This window comes from Leuciscus leuciscus (assembly GCF_965113295.1).
Source record: "Leuciscus leuciscus genome assembly, chromosome: 21".
NCBI classification, from domain to species: domain Eukaryota; kingdom Metazoa; phylum Chordata; class Actinopteri; order Cypriniformes; family Leuciscidae; genus Leuciscus; species Leuciscus leuciscus.
This window is the reverse complement of record NC_138745.1, coordinates 6,204,159-6,219,015: the sequence shown is the minus strand read 5'-3', so window position 1 is coordinate 6,219,015 and position 14,857 is coordinate 6,204,159. Positions and strand designations below refer to the sequence as shown.

Sequence of the window (14,857 nt, the reverse complement as noted above, 5' to 3'; positions counted from 1 at the left end):
TGACATACTGTCTTTCCACGCGATTCTAAAGACCTCTAAATTAGTTTGTTTCCATTTACGCTCTAAAATACGGGTTTCTCTCTTTAAAACATGCGTAGTATTGTTATACCATGGTGCTTTATTTTTCTCTCTGACCTTTTTTAATTTAATAGGTGCAACCACATCCAATGTTCTAGAGAGAATGGTGCTCATAGTGCTAGTTAGTTCTTCTAGTTCATCTGTTTGTTTGGGTTCAGGCAGCAGCTGAGACAGATTAGATAAGCAATTTGAGAAATTATCTATGGTGGATGGGAGGATTGTTCTGCCTGGTTGATAACGCGACGCCGCATGACATATTACAGCAGTACGTAATATGCAAGTTACCATGTAGTGATCAGTGACTTCATCACTTTGTGGAATGATATCTATATCGGTTGGATCGGTTCCGTGTGATATAATTAAATCGAGTGTATGATTAAGACGATGAGTTGGTCCGGTGACGTTTTGCTTGACCCCAAATGAATTTAATAAATCTGTAAACGCAGCTCCTAACGCATCATTTGGATTATCTACGTGTATGTTAAAATCTCCAACAATTAATGCTTTATCGACATTGACTAATAGGTCTGAGAGAAAATCTGCAAACTCTTTTAGGAAATCAGCGTAAGGCCCTGGCGGTCTATATACGGTAGCCAAGGCTAGAGATAATAGGGATGTTTTTCTAACATCTAAGAGCGTAACATTTAGTACAAGTACTTCAAATGAAATAAACTTATAACCCGTTTTCTGAGTAACATTTAGAATATCTTTATAAATGGTTGCAACACCTCCGCCACGGCCAATCAGACGGGGCTCATGCTTATAACAGTATCCAGGAGGAGTAGACTCATTAATACCGAAATAATCATTTGGTTTAAGCCAGGTTTCAGTAAGGCAAAGTACATCGAAGCTATTATCTGTGACTATTTCATTTACAATAACTGCCTTAGGTGTGAGTGATCTAATGTTTAGAAGACCTAGCTTTAGAAATAGTTTTTGTTTACTAATAGCAACATTTTCTGTTTTAATAACAATTAGATTTTTCCTAGATCCTGCATTAGATTTATTATTTGATCTCACTAAACGAGGAATAGACACGGTTTCTATGCAATGTTCTACACTAGTATTTATATCAGTTGAATTGGTGCAGCAGAGACTATGATTTGGACTTTTGGTTACTAGTCAAAGGGTATTTAACATTTTGGAGATGTTATCTGACAGAAGATCCGCTCCGAATCTGCTTGGGTGTAAGCCATCAGAACGGAAAAACCTAGGACGCTCCCAAAACAGATTCCAATTATTTACAAAGAGCAGTTTCTGCTCATTGCACCATGACATTAACCATTCATTTAGCGCAAATAATCTGCTGAATTTTTCATGCCCTAGTCGGTACGTGGGAAGCGGTCCTGACACAATGATCGTTGTTTCAGGCGATGTGCTGCGTACCGTATCGATTAGATTCCTGAAGTCTTTCTTCAGAATCTCCGTCTGGCGCAGCCTGATGTCGTTCACTCCCGCGTGCAGGACCACAGTTCCGACGCGCTCGTCACCGTTCAGGATCTCGGGAACGCGAGCAGCGATTTCAGAAACACGAGCACCAGGGAAGCAGTGACTTTGCACCTTACTTGTACCTAACGTAGCGTGTACGTGCCGAACGATGGAATCGCCGATGATCACAGCATCGCGTTCTGTTTCGCGTAGAGGGGGGAAGCGGTTTTGTGTCGATAACTCGAAAACCGGGAGGGTCGGAGAAAGTCTTGGTCTAAACCTGACTCGCGTCTTCCGCTGCGGAACCACCCAGGCTTCGTGGTGGCGTGTTGGAGCCGGAGTGAACGAGACCATGGCTGATTGCGACCGATGCTGAGGAACGCACGGAGTAGACGCGGTCGGAGTCAGCGGGTTAGTAACGTTAAACACTGATTTGTGTGCATCGGCGCGTGATGTTTCAAGAGCCAAACACCGGTCTCTCAGCTCGGCCTGTCTCAATAAAAGGTTGTGGATCTGTTTCTCAACAGCTTCCAGCTCAGACTGCAGTGCGTGAAGCTCAAATGTGTCCTCACCTGCACCAAGCGGTAGACTACTTACATCTGATATATTCGCCATTTTAACAGATGGACAGTGAGTTAGCAACGAAGCTACCAGTGATGCTATCAATATTAATACTAATTTATATTATAAGTTTGTTTGTAAATGAGTGTGGAGAAGACGCGTTCAGCCGTGATCCACGGACGTAACCTTTAAGAGTATGCAGCGTTGGATCACTAATAGGCTTGAGACGCGTCTGCTCAACAGTCCGCGTTGTAACTATGAGGTTTTTTAGTGGTAGGGGTGTAGAGTAGACGCACGATAGGCGAAAAAAAAGTGTTTGTTTATAAGTGAGTGTGGAGAAGACTCGTTCAGCCGTGATCCACGGACGTAACCTTTAAGAGTATGCAGCGTTGGATCACTAATAGGCTTGAGACGCGTCTGCTCAACAGTCCGCGTTGTAACAATGAGGTTTGAGCAGTAGTGCTTCTCAGTGAGGAAGAGTAGAAAATGTTCGTTGTAAGCGGGTTTAAAGAGAAAAATCAAGAATTATAAATCAAATCGATAGAGCTCCAAAAACAACAACGCATTCAGACGCAACGCATGATAATGACAGGACAAGACATTATTCACCGTGTTTGTTGAGTGTTTCTTATTCACCTGAGCTTTTATGAACTCAAAGGCGCGAGAGAAAATAAATAAATAAAAATAGCTGAGCGCAAGGGTGGCGCGTTAACAGGCTAGCGAATTACTAGCGTGTTATGCGTCAGGGTTGGGTAAGCTGTATTTAGTAGTAATATAAACAACTAGAAATTGTAGTAAATGATGGTTCAAAACAAGGAAATACGAGGCTAAGACGGAGCTTACAGCTCCGAAGCAAACACACTCACAGCAGGCAGCGAGAAAAATCAAGAATTATAAATCAAATCGATAGAGCTCCAAAAACAACAACGCATTCAGACGCGACGCATGATAATAACAGGACAAGACATTACTCACCGTGTTTGTTGAGTGATTCTTACTCACCTGAGCTTTTATGAACTCAAAGGCGCGAGCGCGCGAGAGACAAATAAATAAATAAAAATAGCTGAGCGCACGGGTGGCGCGTTAGCAGGCTAGCGAATTACTACCGTGTTGTGCTAGTAGCAACGGAAGCCAGCGATGTTGGGCAAGCCGTATTTAGTAGTAGTATCAGAGGTGGAAGTAACGAATTACAACTACTCACGTTACTGTAATTAAGTCGTTTTTTTGGGTACTTGTACTTTTTTGAGTATATTTTTAAATCTGTAATTTTACTTGTACTCAAGTACATATTAAGCTAAGTAATCTACTTCGCTACTTGTAAAATCACATTTCGTTACTGAGTACAATTTGAATTGATATTCAAATCTTTGAATGGCATTTCGGTAGCCAATAAAAATATTCGATCGTAAACGGACCAATAAAACCCCTGATATTTGGATTGAATGAAAGCCGCCGCAGTCGCAGCAGGTTTTGAAGAGCTGATCATGAAGGAGGCGAGGAGCTCAGAGTGATTAATGGCTGGACTGAAAGTTTGGAACAACAAACTACATAGTAGTAGGCTACTGTCAAAATATCTATATTTTGATACATATCAATACTGAAATATCTGTCAATACTCATTTTGGCCTATACACCAATACGATACCAGCTGCGTGTTCTCATTCTCTCATCTCAACGACAGCGAGTTTGACACACCCGCCTCCCCTCAGCGCGGGATTGCAGGTAGGCCTATTACGCATAATTTTATTAATACCTGCAAGTTTCTATGGCATATTTTAATGGCAAATGTCACGAACAATATTATAACGCGAGGGCACATTCATGTAATCGCAGAAAACTGGACGCGAGCTCTCAAATGTAGGCTACGTACGAATGAACTGGACTCGGATATTGAGTGTGCGCTCTCGGACTGTGTGTCATATCATGTGTAATCGCGAATCTCTCCAAGTGGTTCTCACTGCAGACTCAAATGACGTCCAGCTCCAATCTCTCCATGCTCTTGAATTAAACGCTGTCAAAAGTTATGAAAAATCTAGTCTTTTTGCAAATTAAATTCAGTTTGAATTGAAATCAAGCTTCCTCGTGCTGTGTGTGAGCTATTGCAACAGTTCACGTTACCCTATTGTAAAGACAAATACACTGAGTGAGTAAATATTAGATTATTGTAATGGTTATTGATCAATGTTTAAATATGTAAACAAAAGCCTGAATTAAAATCTCTCCTTATAAAGTGGACGTGTCTCTTCAGAAGACTTGAATTAAACTTTTCCATTCAAATAGATTACTGTTACAATGAGTGTTGTGCTTTTCAATGCTTGAAAATAATGATTGCCTTGACAAAATGGATGGACAAAAATGTAGATATTAAAATATTTAGTATGTAGTAGTTTTCCCGATGGTATTAAAAATTATAGGCTAGGCCTACTGAATATTGACATATTTCAAGGTGTCATAATGAAGTTAGAAATTCCAGTATCCACTAATTAATGTCCTTCGACAATAAGGTAAAAATGTGTTAAAAGTAGCTATTTTCTACATAAATCTATGATTTGGTTTTATTGGTAATGCATTAACTATCGCCAGCTAAAAAGTAATTAGTAACTAGTACTCCGAGTAGTTTTTGAGAAGAGTAATTTGTACTTTTACTTAATTACTTTTTTGACACCAGTACTTTTACTTGTAATTGAGTATTATTTCAGCAATGTAACGGTACTTGTACTTGAGTACAAATTTTCAGTACTCTTTCCACCTCTGAGTAGTATAAACAACTAGAAATTGTAGTAAATTCTGGTTCAAAACAAGGAAATACGAGACTAAGACGGAGCTTACAGCACCGAAGCAAAAACACTCACGGCAGACAGGAGCCATGGTAACTGACTCTGAGTATAAGTTACCTCTCTTTCAGAAACGGGCTTGACTTACTCTGCTTTCTCAGGTTTAACATACCTCCCATTCTGAAACAGAAAACCCAGAGTTTCCCTCATTTCAGGGTTAACATTCTCAGAGTTTTCACTTAACCTCCTTTCTGAAACAGGCCCCTGGTAGATATACATTTTATTGGTATGGTAAATTATTCAAATATTAAGTGAATTAACCTGGGTGATGTATCATTAAGAAGCATCATCTAAAAACCAATGACAAAATAACATTTAACAAGATAACCTTAAGATTAATTTGTTCTATGAAATTCAAACAGATTTGTAATTACATGATGTGTAAATGATTGACTCTTTTAATTTTTGTGAACAATCCTATTAATGTTTATTTAAATCTCCTAAAACAGACTCCAGCAACACACCACTCAGCTTTCATTGATACAATCACCTGTGCCATTCATTATAAAATGTACCTGAACTTTTAATACTTATGTAGTTTCTCTAAACATGCATTCTCTCTAAAATCAGGAAACTTTTTATGTGTTTTGGCCGTTCATTTACATGAGAACAACACCATTATCATCTCTGTGTAAACCGTGTAAGCAGAATTTGATTGATTGCATGATTGATCATATTTTCCTGTTTATCTCTGTAATGCTGCTTTGAAACAATCTGTATTGTATACAATGCTATAATAAATATATCTTGAATTGACTGTATGAGCTTATTTTATTGATTTATTTCTCTTGTACATTGTGTCATCTCGTGTTTGATCATGGTTGAAGTTTGCTGTAATCAATTATGTTTCTATCCAAAACACAGTTTAAAACTGATGAAATCATATAGACTGCTAATGTTTTATATGAAGTGCATAGTATCTGTAATTATATTCAACATTAGATGATTCTGTAGTATTTAAGAGCATTTATGTTTTAAGTTTCTAAAGCATGATAGACCTCAGTTATTAAAATTAAAACATTAATTTCTGTTTATGTAACTGTTAAAGGCTGCCTTTATATAATCAATAATACATTAAAAAGAGTAATATTGTAGAATAATTGTAAAAATGTTTCTATATGAACATATTTAAAACTTTTATTTATTCCCGTTATGCAAAGCTAAATTTTAACATCATTACTCCAGTCTTCAGCGTCACATGATCCATCAGAAACCTGTCTAATACGCCAATACATTCAAATATATATATATATATATATATATATAATTTTTTTTTTTTTTTTTTTTTTTTTTTTTTTGCTGCTTAATATATAAAAATCCTCAAAAACTCATGGAATTGATATTAATTGCTTTTGGAACTCATGCTATCCATCAAAGCTGCAAGTCTTCTGAGGGTGGAGACCTGATTCACATGCTTCACCTGAACCAAACTGACCTTAATGAACTATCTGACACCCTAAAGGGCAACAGCTGTCAGTGTTTGGTGTTTGAGGTCACCCTAAGCTTGTTTGCTGCTTTTAAAGCTTTTGAGTGGAATGTTTTTGGAGTAATTGTTTTGAAATAATTGTTTTGGAGTAGGGTCTTGCAGGTTCAACATACATAGAGAACTTGGTTTTGGTTTAATTAACTAAAATGGTAAGATAAGTGTGGGATAACTTCCTAATGATTGAATCTTTGAGATTTGGCTAAAATATGAAATCTAAAACATTTAAATTAATAGGTAGAGTTTGTAACACTATTCTTTCACATTTCCTCTCCTTCAAGATGAATTCCTGGGGCCTGTACCATGAAGCCGGTTTAGGTGGCTAGCCAGCTATGTTTCAGTTTAGTTTCCGCCAACCCTGGGTTTTAGGTACTATGAAAGTAGCTTGGCTTTAATCGGTGTTCGTCGCCATGGTATCTTACGCTGCACGGCTAACCTGCTCCGGGGCAGGTTATGTTCTGGATTCAAGATCTCAGACTGAAGTTTGACCAATCAGCTGATAGCAAAGAAACATATAGGTGACGTAACTTATTCCCAGTGTCTGTTACAATGACTTCACCTTTTCTTCCAAATCCTTTGACATCTCAGCGCAAATTGTTTGACGAGCACTTCGTAGAGAAAGAGTTTTTAGCCAGACAAAATCCCCTTGCCTTTCCTGATAGTTACTTGTATGAAAGATACAGATTTTCCGCGGAAGGAATGTCTTATCTTTGCGAACTTCTTGAGCCGCACATAAAGAATTTAACACATCGAATTCATGCACTTACTGTACCGCAAATGGCATTGCGTTGCGTTTTTTTGCAAGTGGTACATTCTTGCACGGTGGGTGACGAACAGAAGTGCGGGGAAAACACGGATTTGTCGAAACCATTCGTAAGGTGGTCCTCGCTCTGCAGGAGTACATGAATAGTTTCATTAATAGTGTTCCCCGGACAGTTATCGACCATGTCCATAAAAGAGGGCTTTTATAAAACTGCCGGTAAGATATATTGATAGGGTGACATCACATGTACACATTTTTTTATTTTATTTTTGAGCAAATTGCACAAATGTAGGCTACTATACAATATAATACATGTTAAGAATTATTTTAAATATTTATTATTATTCTGTTAATCTTATGATAGGATTCCCTAGCTTTCTTAGTAGTACAAATACGTTCTATATTTATGTAAAATTATGTATATATGTATATGTAGCCTATGTGTAATATAGCCTAAATACCCTTTTTTTATAATATATAAAAAATGTGCATGTATCATTTTTTATATATTATAAAAATAGGCTATAGGCTATATTACACATATAGGCTACACATACATACATAATTTTACATAAATATAGAACGTATTTGTTTAACTTACACATTAACAATCAGCAATCTTTCTCCAACAGTCTTCTCTTGCTTTGGCAGCAGAGACCGTATTGTTTCGAGCTTGAAATACATATTTAAATTCATCGTAATTATGAATGATTATCTCTTGCTCCTCCGCGGAAAAATATATCGCTCTCGCTATACCCGCGATTGGTTGTTCAGTGTCGACGTCACTCTTTTATGTGCACGCGCGCGTGGAGTAATCATAGCTTAAGGATCAAAGCCTGAGTTGACAGAAAGTTGATGAGCTGCATCATGGTACCAATAAAGCCTGATTGCATCGGTTTGGTTTTGTCAACTCAAAACTAATCCTGTAACCTCGAGTTTGTTCAGCTACCTTCATGGTACAGGCCCCTGGTTTATGACCTGCCTTGCAGCTTGTTTGTTGTCTGTATCATACAGAGCACCAATGTCTGTGGGTAAGATGTGATCATGTGATTTGGTTTCCAAACTCATGCCATTCAATTATGTTGAAGTTTCTACTGTCAAAAATATTCTCATTTAGTGTGTTAATTTTGCTGTATTTGGGCTCTTCTCAGCTTGGTGTTATCACATGCCTTCATGTAGTAAGTTTTTCTTGCATCCTTTTTAATAGGTTATTGTTCTATAACTTCTCCTTTCATGGCACAGAATAAGTCAGTGAGTTTTGCTTTAATGTGCTTTCTGCATCTCAGGTGATGTCACATGGCCCATAATTGCAGAAAAAGACTGTAATGGCACTCAACAGTCTCCAATAGATATCATAACCACCAGTGTCCAGACTAATGCTAATCTGACTCCTTTCAACTTCACTGGCTATGATGATAAAATGACCTTGACTCAGATTAAAAACACTGGCAAGACAAGTGAGTACATGTTCAAATGCATAGATGACAATTAAACAAGCTGCAAGTCAAAGTGACATACAGATAACATGCATGTGGTAATTTGGCTTTACTCTTCAGTTAAAGTTACACTTGATCGCACGAGAATGCATGTGGAAGGAGGTGATCTGCCAGGCTTGTTTGCCAGCAAGCATTTTCATCTCCACTGGGGTAACGGCAGCGCCATGCCTGGATCTGAACACACTGTGGATGGCAAACAGTACCCTATGGAGGTATGAAGATTGTACAGACTAGTACAACTTTTTGTACTTGTACTTTATCACTCATCATTTGTCCTGCCCATCTGTTTCAGCTGCACATAGTCAATAAGTTTGAACATAACGGGTCAACTACATTGGCTGCTCTTGGTTTCTTCATTGAGGTATGTTTCTTACCGATAAATGGTTTGAGACTATGTTTTAGTTGAGGTTTTTTCTTTTGTTTTGAACAGGCCACTGATGACACTGGTAAACCAGAGAGCTGGAACACCTTGACATCTTACCTGGAAAACATCGCCAATGCAGGCAAGTCTCAGGCTTCAAGAACATACTTGTTGCTTTTGTTCCACGACTGAAATTCTTTGTGCATTTATGTCCTGTTGTCAGATGTGACTTCCTCCCTAAAATAATATTTTCTAATGGCCTTCTTGCTTCTCAGATGATAAAGCATGCATCACTGATGATATCTCTATGGATGATCTGCTTCCTGGAGTGGACTTGACGAAATATTACCGTTATATGGGTTCTTTGACTACACCAAACTGCAAAGAAGGTGTTGTGTGGACCATCTTTAAAGACCCGGTCAAAGTCAGCCAGGATTTGGTAAGTCTAGAGACTAAAAATTAAGGTTCTTTATTGGCGTTCATGAAAATCCTTTAAGGTCCATGGTTATTTGGCAAGGTAATTTATAATGTTAAAAAGGTTCTTCAGATTAAAATTATCTTCACTAACCCCTTACGTTTTTCACAGTGATGTCATAGAATAACCATTTGTGTTCCCCAAATAACCTTTTATTGATCAGTTCTAGTATTAAGAACATTAAATCTACACTCTTAAAAATAAAAGCTCAAAAGGGGCGTTCTTCATGGATCCACAGATGCCAATCAAAAGCCTTTATTTTTGAGTAAAGAAAGGGGTCATAAGAACTGTTCACAGAAAGGTTCTTTGGGGAGCCAAAAGTCTCTCACTCTCTTAGTTATATTTTGGTATTTCAATATCTTGGATTTGGTTGCAAATGGGGGTGATTTTGGGTAGTTTATTAATGGAACTTTTGTTTTTGTTTTTCTGGTCTCATGCATTATTTTTCCAATTCTAGATTGACCTATTCGGCACCAGGGTTTACGTCAACAAGGCGACCAACTCCCCCCTAATGGTGGACACGTTCAGGGGTGTACAGCCAGTCAATGGCAGGATCATAACATCACAGGTGGCCGGTACCACAGCTTCTGATCCTGTAACCCAGATGGCATCAATCATGGACATTCTAGACCTCTCTTCTGAGTGTCATACCCCTGAACCTTACCCTGCATTTGATTTCCCAAGTGATGAATTCTGGTAGGATTCAAGTGGGAGGGTGGACAACATTATGAAGTGTCTTTCTAAATTATTTTCAAGTAATATTTTAACAAATTATAAAAGTAACTAACTAGGACACCATTTAAAAAAAAAAAACTGGAACAAGTTAATGTATGCATTTATCTCTTGTCCAGCACTATATTTAACAAGTTATCAACTAAAGTGCACTAGCTACGGTTTTATGAGTGTGTATATATATATATATTATATATAAAAAAAATTTTTCTTGAAAACATGTCTGACGTACACTGTATTGTTTTACTCTACAATTCAGCCCGTTCTCATACCCAAATCGTCACTTTTTCGTCACTTTCAACCATGCTTCAATATCCGACGCACAAAGCACCCTTTAGCGTCCATATGAGACGCATAACCCTACCACATACCTAAACCTACCCATAACCGAAGCGTCACATATGGACGCTAAAGGGTGCTTTGTGCGTCGGATATTGAAGCATGGTTGAAAGTGACGAAAAAGTGACGATTTGGGGTGAGAATGTGTTGCACAATTGCCATAAGACATTTTGTCAATTTTGCACTTTAGAATGAAACCACTTAAGCTTTTAGAGTTGTAACGTAGATTAAATGTATTGAGTGTACAGGAGCTAATACTGAATTGGATTTTTAAACATGTGGTTCTCAATTTGTCATAAGTTGCTGTTCTTAGTTTGAGTAATTCAAGTGATCTCAATTTAGCAGATGTAACTGGTGCTTGTTTTGACTGTCATTCTCTTGTCTAGTTAGTTTTTCTCCTCCTGCAGGAATCACTGGTCTGGAGTTTTACACTGGTTTAACCTTTATGTATACGCACATGCGCAAGGGCTTGGGTCTTATCTTTAAATGGTCATTTATTTAGTCTATGCATCAACATGTGACTGCCTTGTCAAAACACTGCCTTTCATTCATACTCCATTCAACTAATCTGTAAACCTTTTTATTTGCTTTATTTATTTTTAAATGTATGTTCTGTTTGGATAAATAAAGGTCTGTCATGTTCTCAGTCCGGTAGCAAGTTTCATTCATCTCACAAGCTCCACTTATGAAATGCAACTTTGTAATGCTTAATGGAGTGATCTGGGAAGATTCTCTGAGTGATGGCACAGCCTAGAATCAGGAAATATTGTCTATAAGATGCCCTTTGTGCTGGGACTGTACATAACTGTTAAAATATAGTTTTGACTTGTGCATTTTAACTTAATTCTGTAAGTACTTGGAGTCAAGACTATAGCTCTTCAAGACCTACAGGGTACCTGAATCCAAACCAAACCCGGTCAATCCAGATGCTAGGCTTTCCATTTAAAATGGAATAAAGTGCAAATTCAGTTAATTTCAAACCCTCAAATTATAGGTGTCAGTCTTTCCCAAAAAATCATGATATATGTACCATGGTTATACCATCTATATATATATTTTTTTTTTTGAAATTTTTATGTGAGGGGATATTCAACAATTTCAATTATATGTATTTGTCGAGTTTGAACTCTTTTATCCTAATGCAAGTTGAGTATTCAGTTTCTAAACCTTTTAATACAAGGCAGTAATTAGTCAAAAAAAAAGTTCGTTTTAAACATGTTTTATCAGATTTTTTTTTTTTAAATCAGAGTTTGAATAAACACATCAGGGGCCTGTTTCAAAAAGGAGGTTCAACCAACTCTGAGTTGACTGACTCTGAGTTAAGCGCGTGCACCACAACTATAAAAAGCCATTATCAATGGAGCGCAGATATGAGTCACCATGGCAACAGCGCCAGACAAAAAGAGGTCTTCATATTTCTCACCAGCAGAAATGGATGAGCTTCTGCAAGCATATGGAGAGTATGAATATATATATATATATATATATATATATATATATATATATATATATATATATATATAAATATCAGCTCCAGCAGCAAAGGACAGAGAGTTAGCTAGGGAGAAAATAGTTGCTTGAGTCAACACATAAGTTTACATTTTAATTAGTTATACAGTGTTGGGTGTAAATAATAACCAAGTAATCTAAATACTGTAATTTAATTAAAGGGATTACTCTTAATTCTTCTGTAATTTAAAGTAAAATCTGATGTAATTGCATTAGACTATAGAACAATTCTCTATATTTAACATACATTTTTAAAAGGTAGGCTATATTTTTTATGTAACCTTCTCCCTCTACACACTTTGGTCAATTCAAGAATAATTCATGCAACTGTATATTGTTTATTTGAAAGCATTAAAAGTGCAGTTTCTTGTCTCTCCTTGTATTGTTCAAGTGGTTGAGGTTGATATGGGATTTAGTAATAAGTAGACCAATACTTTCTAAAGATAGTCATTATTACATTAATCTAATTTCACTGTTGAAGATGTCATTAACTTCAGAGTTCAGAGCCAGTCACTCCCGAAGATCCAAGGGCCTTCAGAAAATGTAAGAGGTTTACATATGTGTTGTTTTTTTATATAGGCTATTTTTGATATTTCCATTTATTTTACTTTGGGTTGGGTTTTTTGTTGGTCCCAACAGATTCTGATGGTAATATCTGTCTTTTGGAGCCTCCTTGTCCCAACAGAACCCCAGGCAGTTGTAAGTAGCCTATCAATACACCAGAAATTATGACAAATAGTGTTATAAAGTGCACTCAACCAAATGCTCATCTTCACAGGACGATGGGGATAAAGAGTTTCTGCTGCCACAGAGAGGCCTACAGAGGTAATGTTAATATTATGTGTCTACACATCAAACAATCTACACATTCAGATTTTTTCACATTTTTATGTGGAGTAGCCTATAGAATCAAAGTTTAAATCTAAGTATGAACGGCTATTCGTATCTCTCCCCCCGCCCCCAGAGTGTGGAAGAACAGCAGGAGGACGGTCCATCAACTTCTGGTGCACAGATGAACACAGTTCAGTGATTTCCAGTAAATGCCAGTGTTTAATTCTGTAGAATTTGTTTAGAACTACATTATGTAACTTTAATCTACTACTGTATTTTCAGTTTCCAGTTAAGGAGTTATATAGTCTTCATCTTATAAAAAAAAAATAGAAAAAAAAAAAACCAGCAGTAAAAATAGCAATATTTTTTTAGTAATAAAGATTAATTTTATTAATAAAAATGTACTGAAAGAATGAATGAGGTGTTTAAACACCACTTCCTCTTTAAAAAAGGGGAGGAGACTGAAAAAAAAACCTCTGGGTTTACCGAAGAAAACCTGCTCCCGACCAGGTTAGGTTCACAGAGTAAGTTCTCTTACGAGAGGTCTCTCGTACTTGCGTAAGATATCTTACGCTAGGGGAAAACCTCTTTTCCTCGAGATATTGAAGCCAAAAATTATCCTTAATTTTGCAATAATGTAAAACGCATTGCAGCAGCATGCAGACATGGGCGAGACAGCTCGCGCGCCCATTGGCTGCTCTGCGGCAACTGCACCAGCCTATCGATAGAGGCTCCTCATGACGTCAGAACCAATGAGGGCGCTTCGCGCCCATTACGTCATGTCCCGCCGAAATCAGGTGGGGCCAGGGCTATAAATACGGCCCAGAGAGGCTGGTTTGGTCAGTTTTTTATCTCTTCAGCGGGCTCACGCATCGCTGGATCCTGAGAGGAAGCCGCGCCGTCTGAGTCAAGCACCCAGCGGGATTAATCTGCATCTGAAGCTGCCGGTCGACAACTCGCCGCCTTCAGTCGCCGTTCCTGCTGACGCTTTCCGGCGTACATATCCTTTTCTCTGCCACTGTGTTTTGTGTATGTGTGTGTGTTCGCCGCCGCGACACACACTCTCATTACACTAAAAGAGCCGGGCGTCTTTTTCAAGACGCCCCTTTCCCCCCCCAACCCGCAAAGCTCGCCGGTGCGCCCGCTTGCCTTGCCTGCTTGGAGGATGATACCTGCTCTCCCTCTGTTCGAGCCGCGCAAACCGCGCCGTTCACAGGGGATGTCAGGAGCGGACGGTCACGGGGCTAGCTTTCTCTCTCCCTCTGTTCGAGCCGCGCAAAATGCGCCGTTCACAGGGGAGGCGGGAAGCGGACGGTCGGGGTTAGATTTTCTTTACGTACAAGAAAGCTACCCTGCCTCTGCGCCCCATTCACGCGTCAATCACCAGCGAAAGGAGAAAATAGTGTTTTAGTCCGAGCTGGACTGACCTCAATATTCTCACACATTTCTCAGTTCCCTGATCAGGCGACTGGAAATATAAATATTGCAGCGCCGGCAAGCAAACGCCGAAGAAAACATGTTGACGCTCTTATATGCTCGTGCATCTGAAAGCCTTTGTGTTCCCCGCTGTGGCTCAGTGGCGGAATATTTGGTTTTTCACACGAGAGACCGGGGTTCGAATCTCGGTCTAACGGCAGATTAATTATGCCTCCAATGCTTCGCTCTGTCAGTTCCCTGAAAGGCGACTGCAGATGTGCATTTTGCAGCCAACGAGCGCGTTGTACAACCCGCTCGCCTGCACCCAAACACCGTTTCTATGGTTCCCGTGCGTCACTGGCGAAAGGAGAAAAGAGTGTTAATTTCCCGCTGCGGCCGGGCCGAATTCTATTTCTCATTCCCCTCTGAAGTTCAGGCGACTGGAAATGTCATACTGCAGTGAGCGAGCCTGTTGTAATGCACGCACGCCTGCAAACGAACGCCAGCATGTTGACGCTCTCTGTTTCTATGGCAACTTCTCGCTCGTTCAG

The 14,857-nt window shown here is 38.8% G+C and overlaps 1 protein-coding gene across 1 annotated transcript; it reads left to right on the top strand.

Moving 5' to 3' along the window:
• Positions 1-8,118: 8,118 nt before the first annotated feature.
• LOC309485082 (carbonic anhydrase 4-like) lies at positions 8,119-10,317 on the top strand. The gene is made up of 8 exons (XM_082151678.1): positions 8,119-8,178; positions 8,299-8,325; positions 8,434-8,604; positions 8,704-8,855; positions 8,936-9,004; positions 9,074-9,146; positions 9,280-9,443; positions 9,937-10,317. The coding sequence occupies exons 1-8, from the start codon at positions 8,121-8,123 to the stop codon at positions 10,177-10,179; spliced, it is 957 nt and encodes a 318-aa protein (XP_082007804.1). The 5' UTR covers positions 8,119-8,120; the 3' UTR covers positions 10,180-10,317.
• Positions 10,318-14,857: the final 4,540 nt, after the last annotated feature.

What these genes read in the sequence shown, in the direction of transcription:
- LOC309485082 (XM_082151678.1), top strand. Translation starts at nt 8,121, where the DNA reads ATGACCTGCCTTGCAGCTTGTTTGTTGTCTGTATCATACAGAGCACCA. An exon ending in GCAAACAGTACCCTATGGAG is followed by an intron (nt 8,856 to 8,935) that starts GTATGAAGATTG and finishes CATCTGTTTCAG; the next exon opens with CTGCACATAGTCAATAAGTT. An exon ending in TCAAAGTCAGCCAGGATTTG is followed by an intron (nt 9,444 to 9,936) that starts GTAAGTCTAGAG and finishes TTCCAATTCTAG; the next exon opens with ATTGACCTATTCGGCACCAG.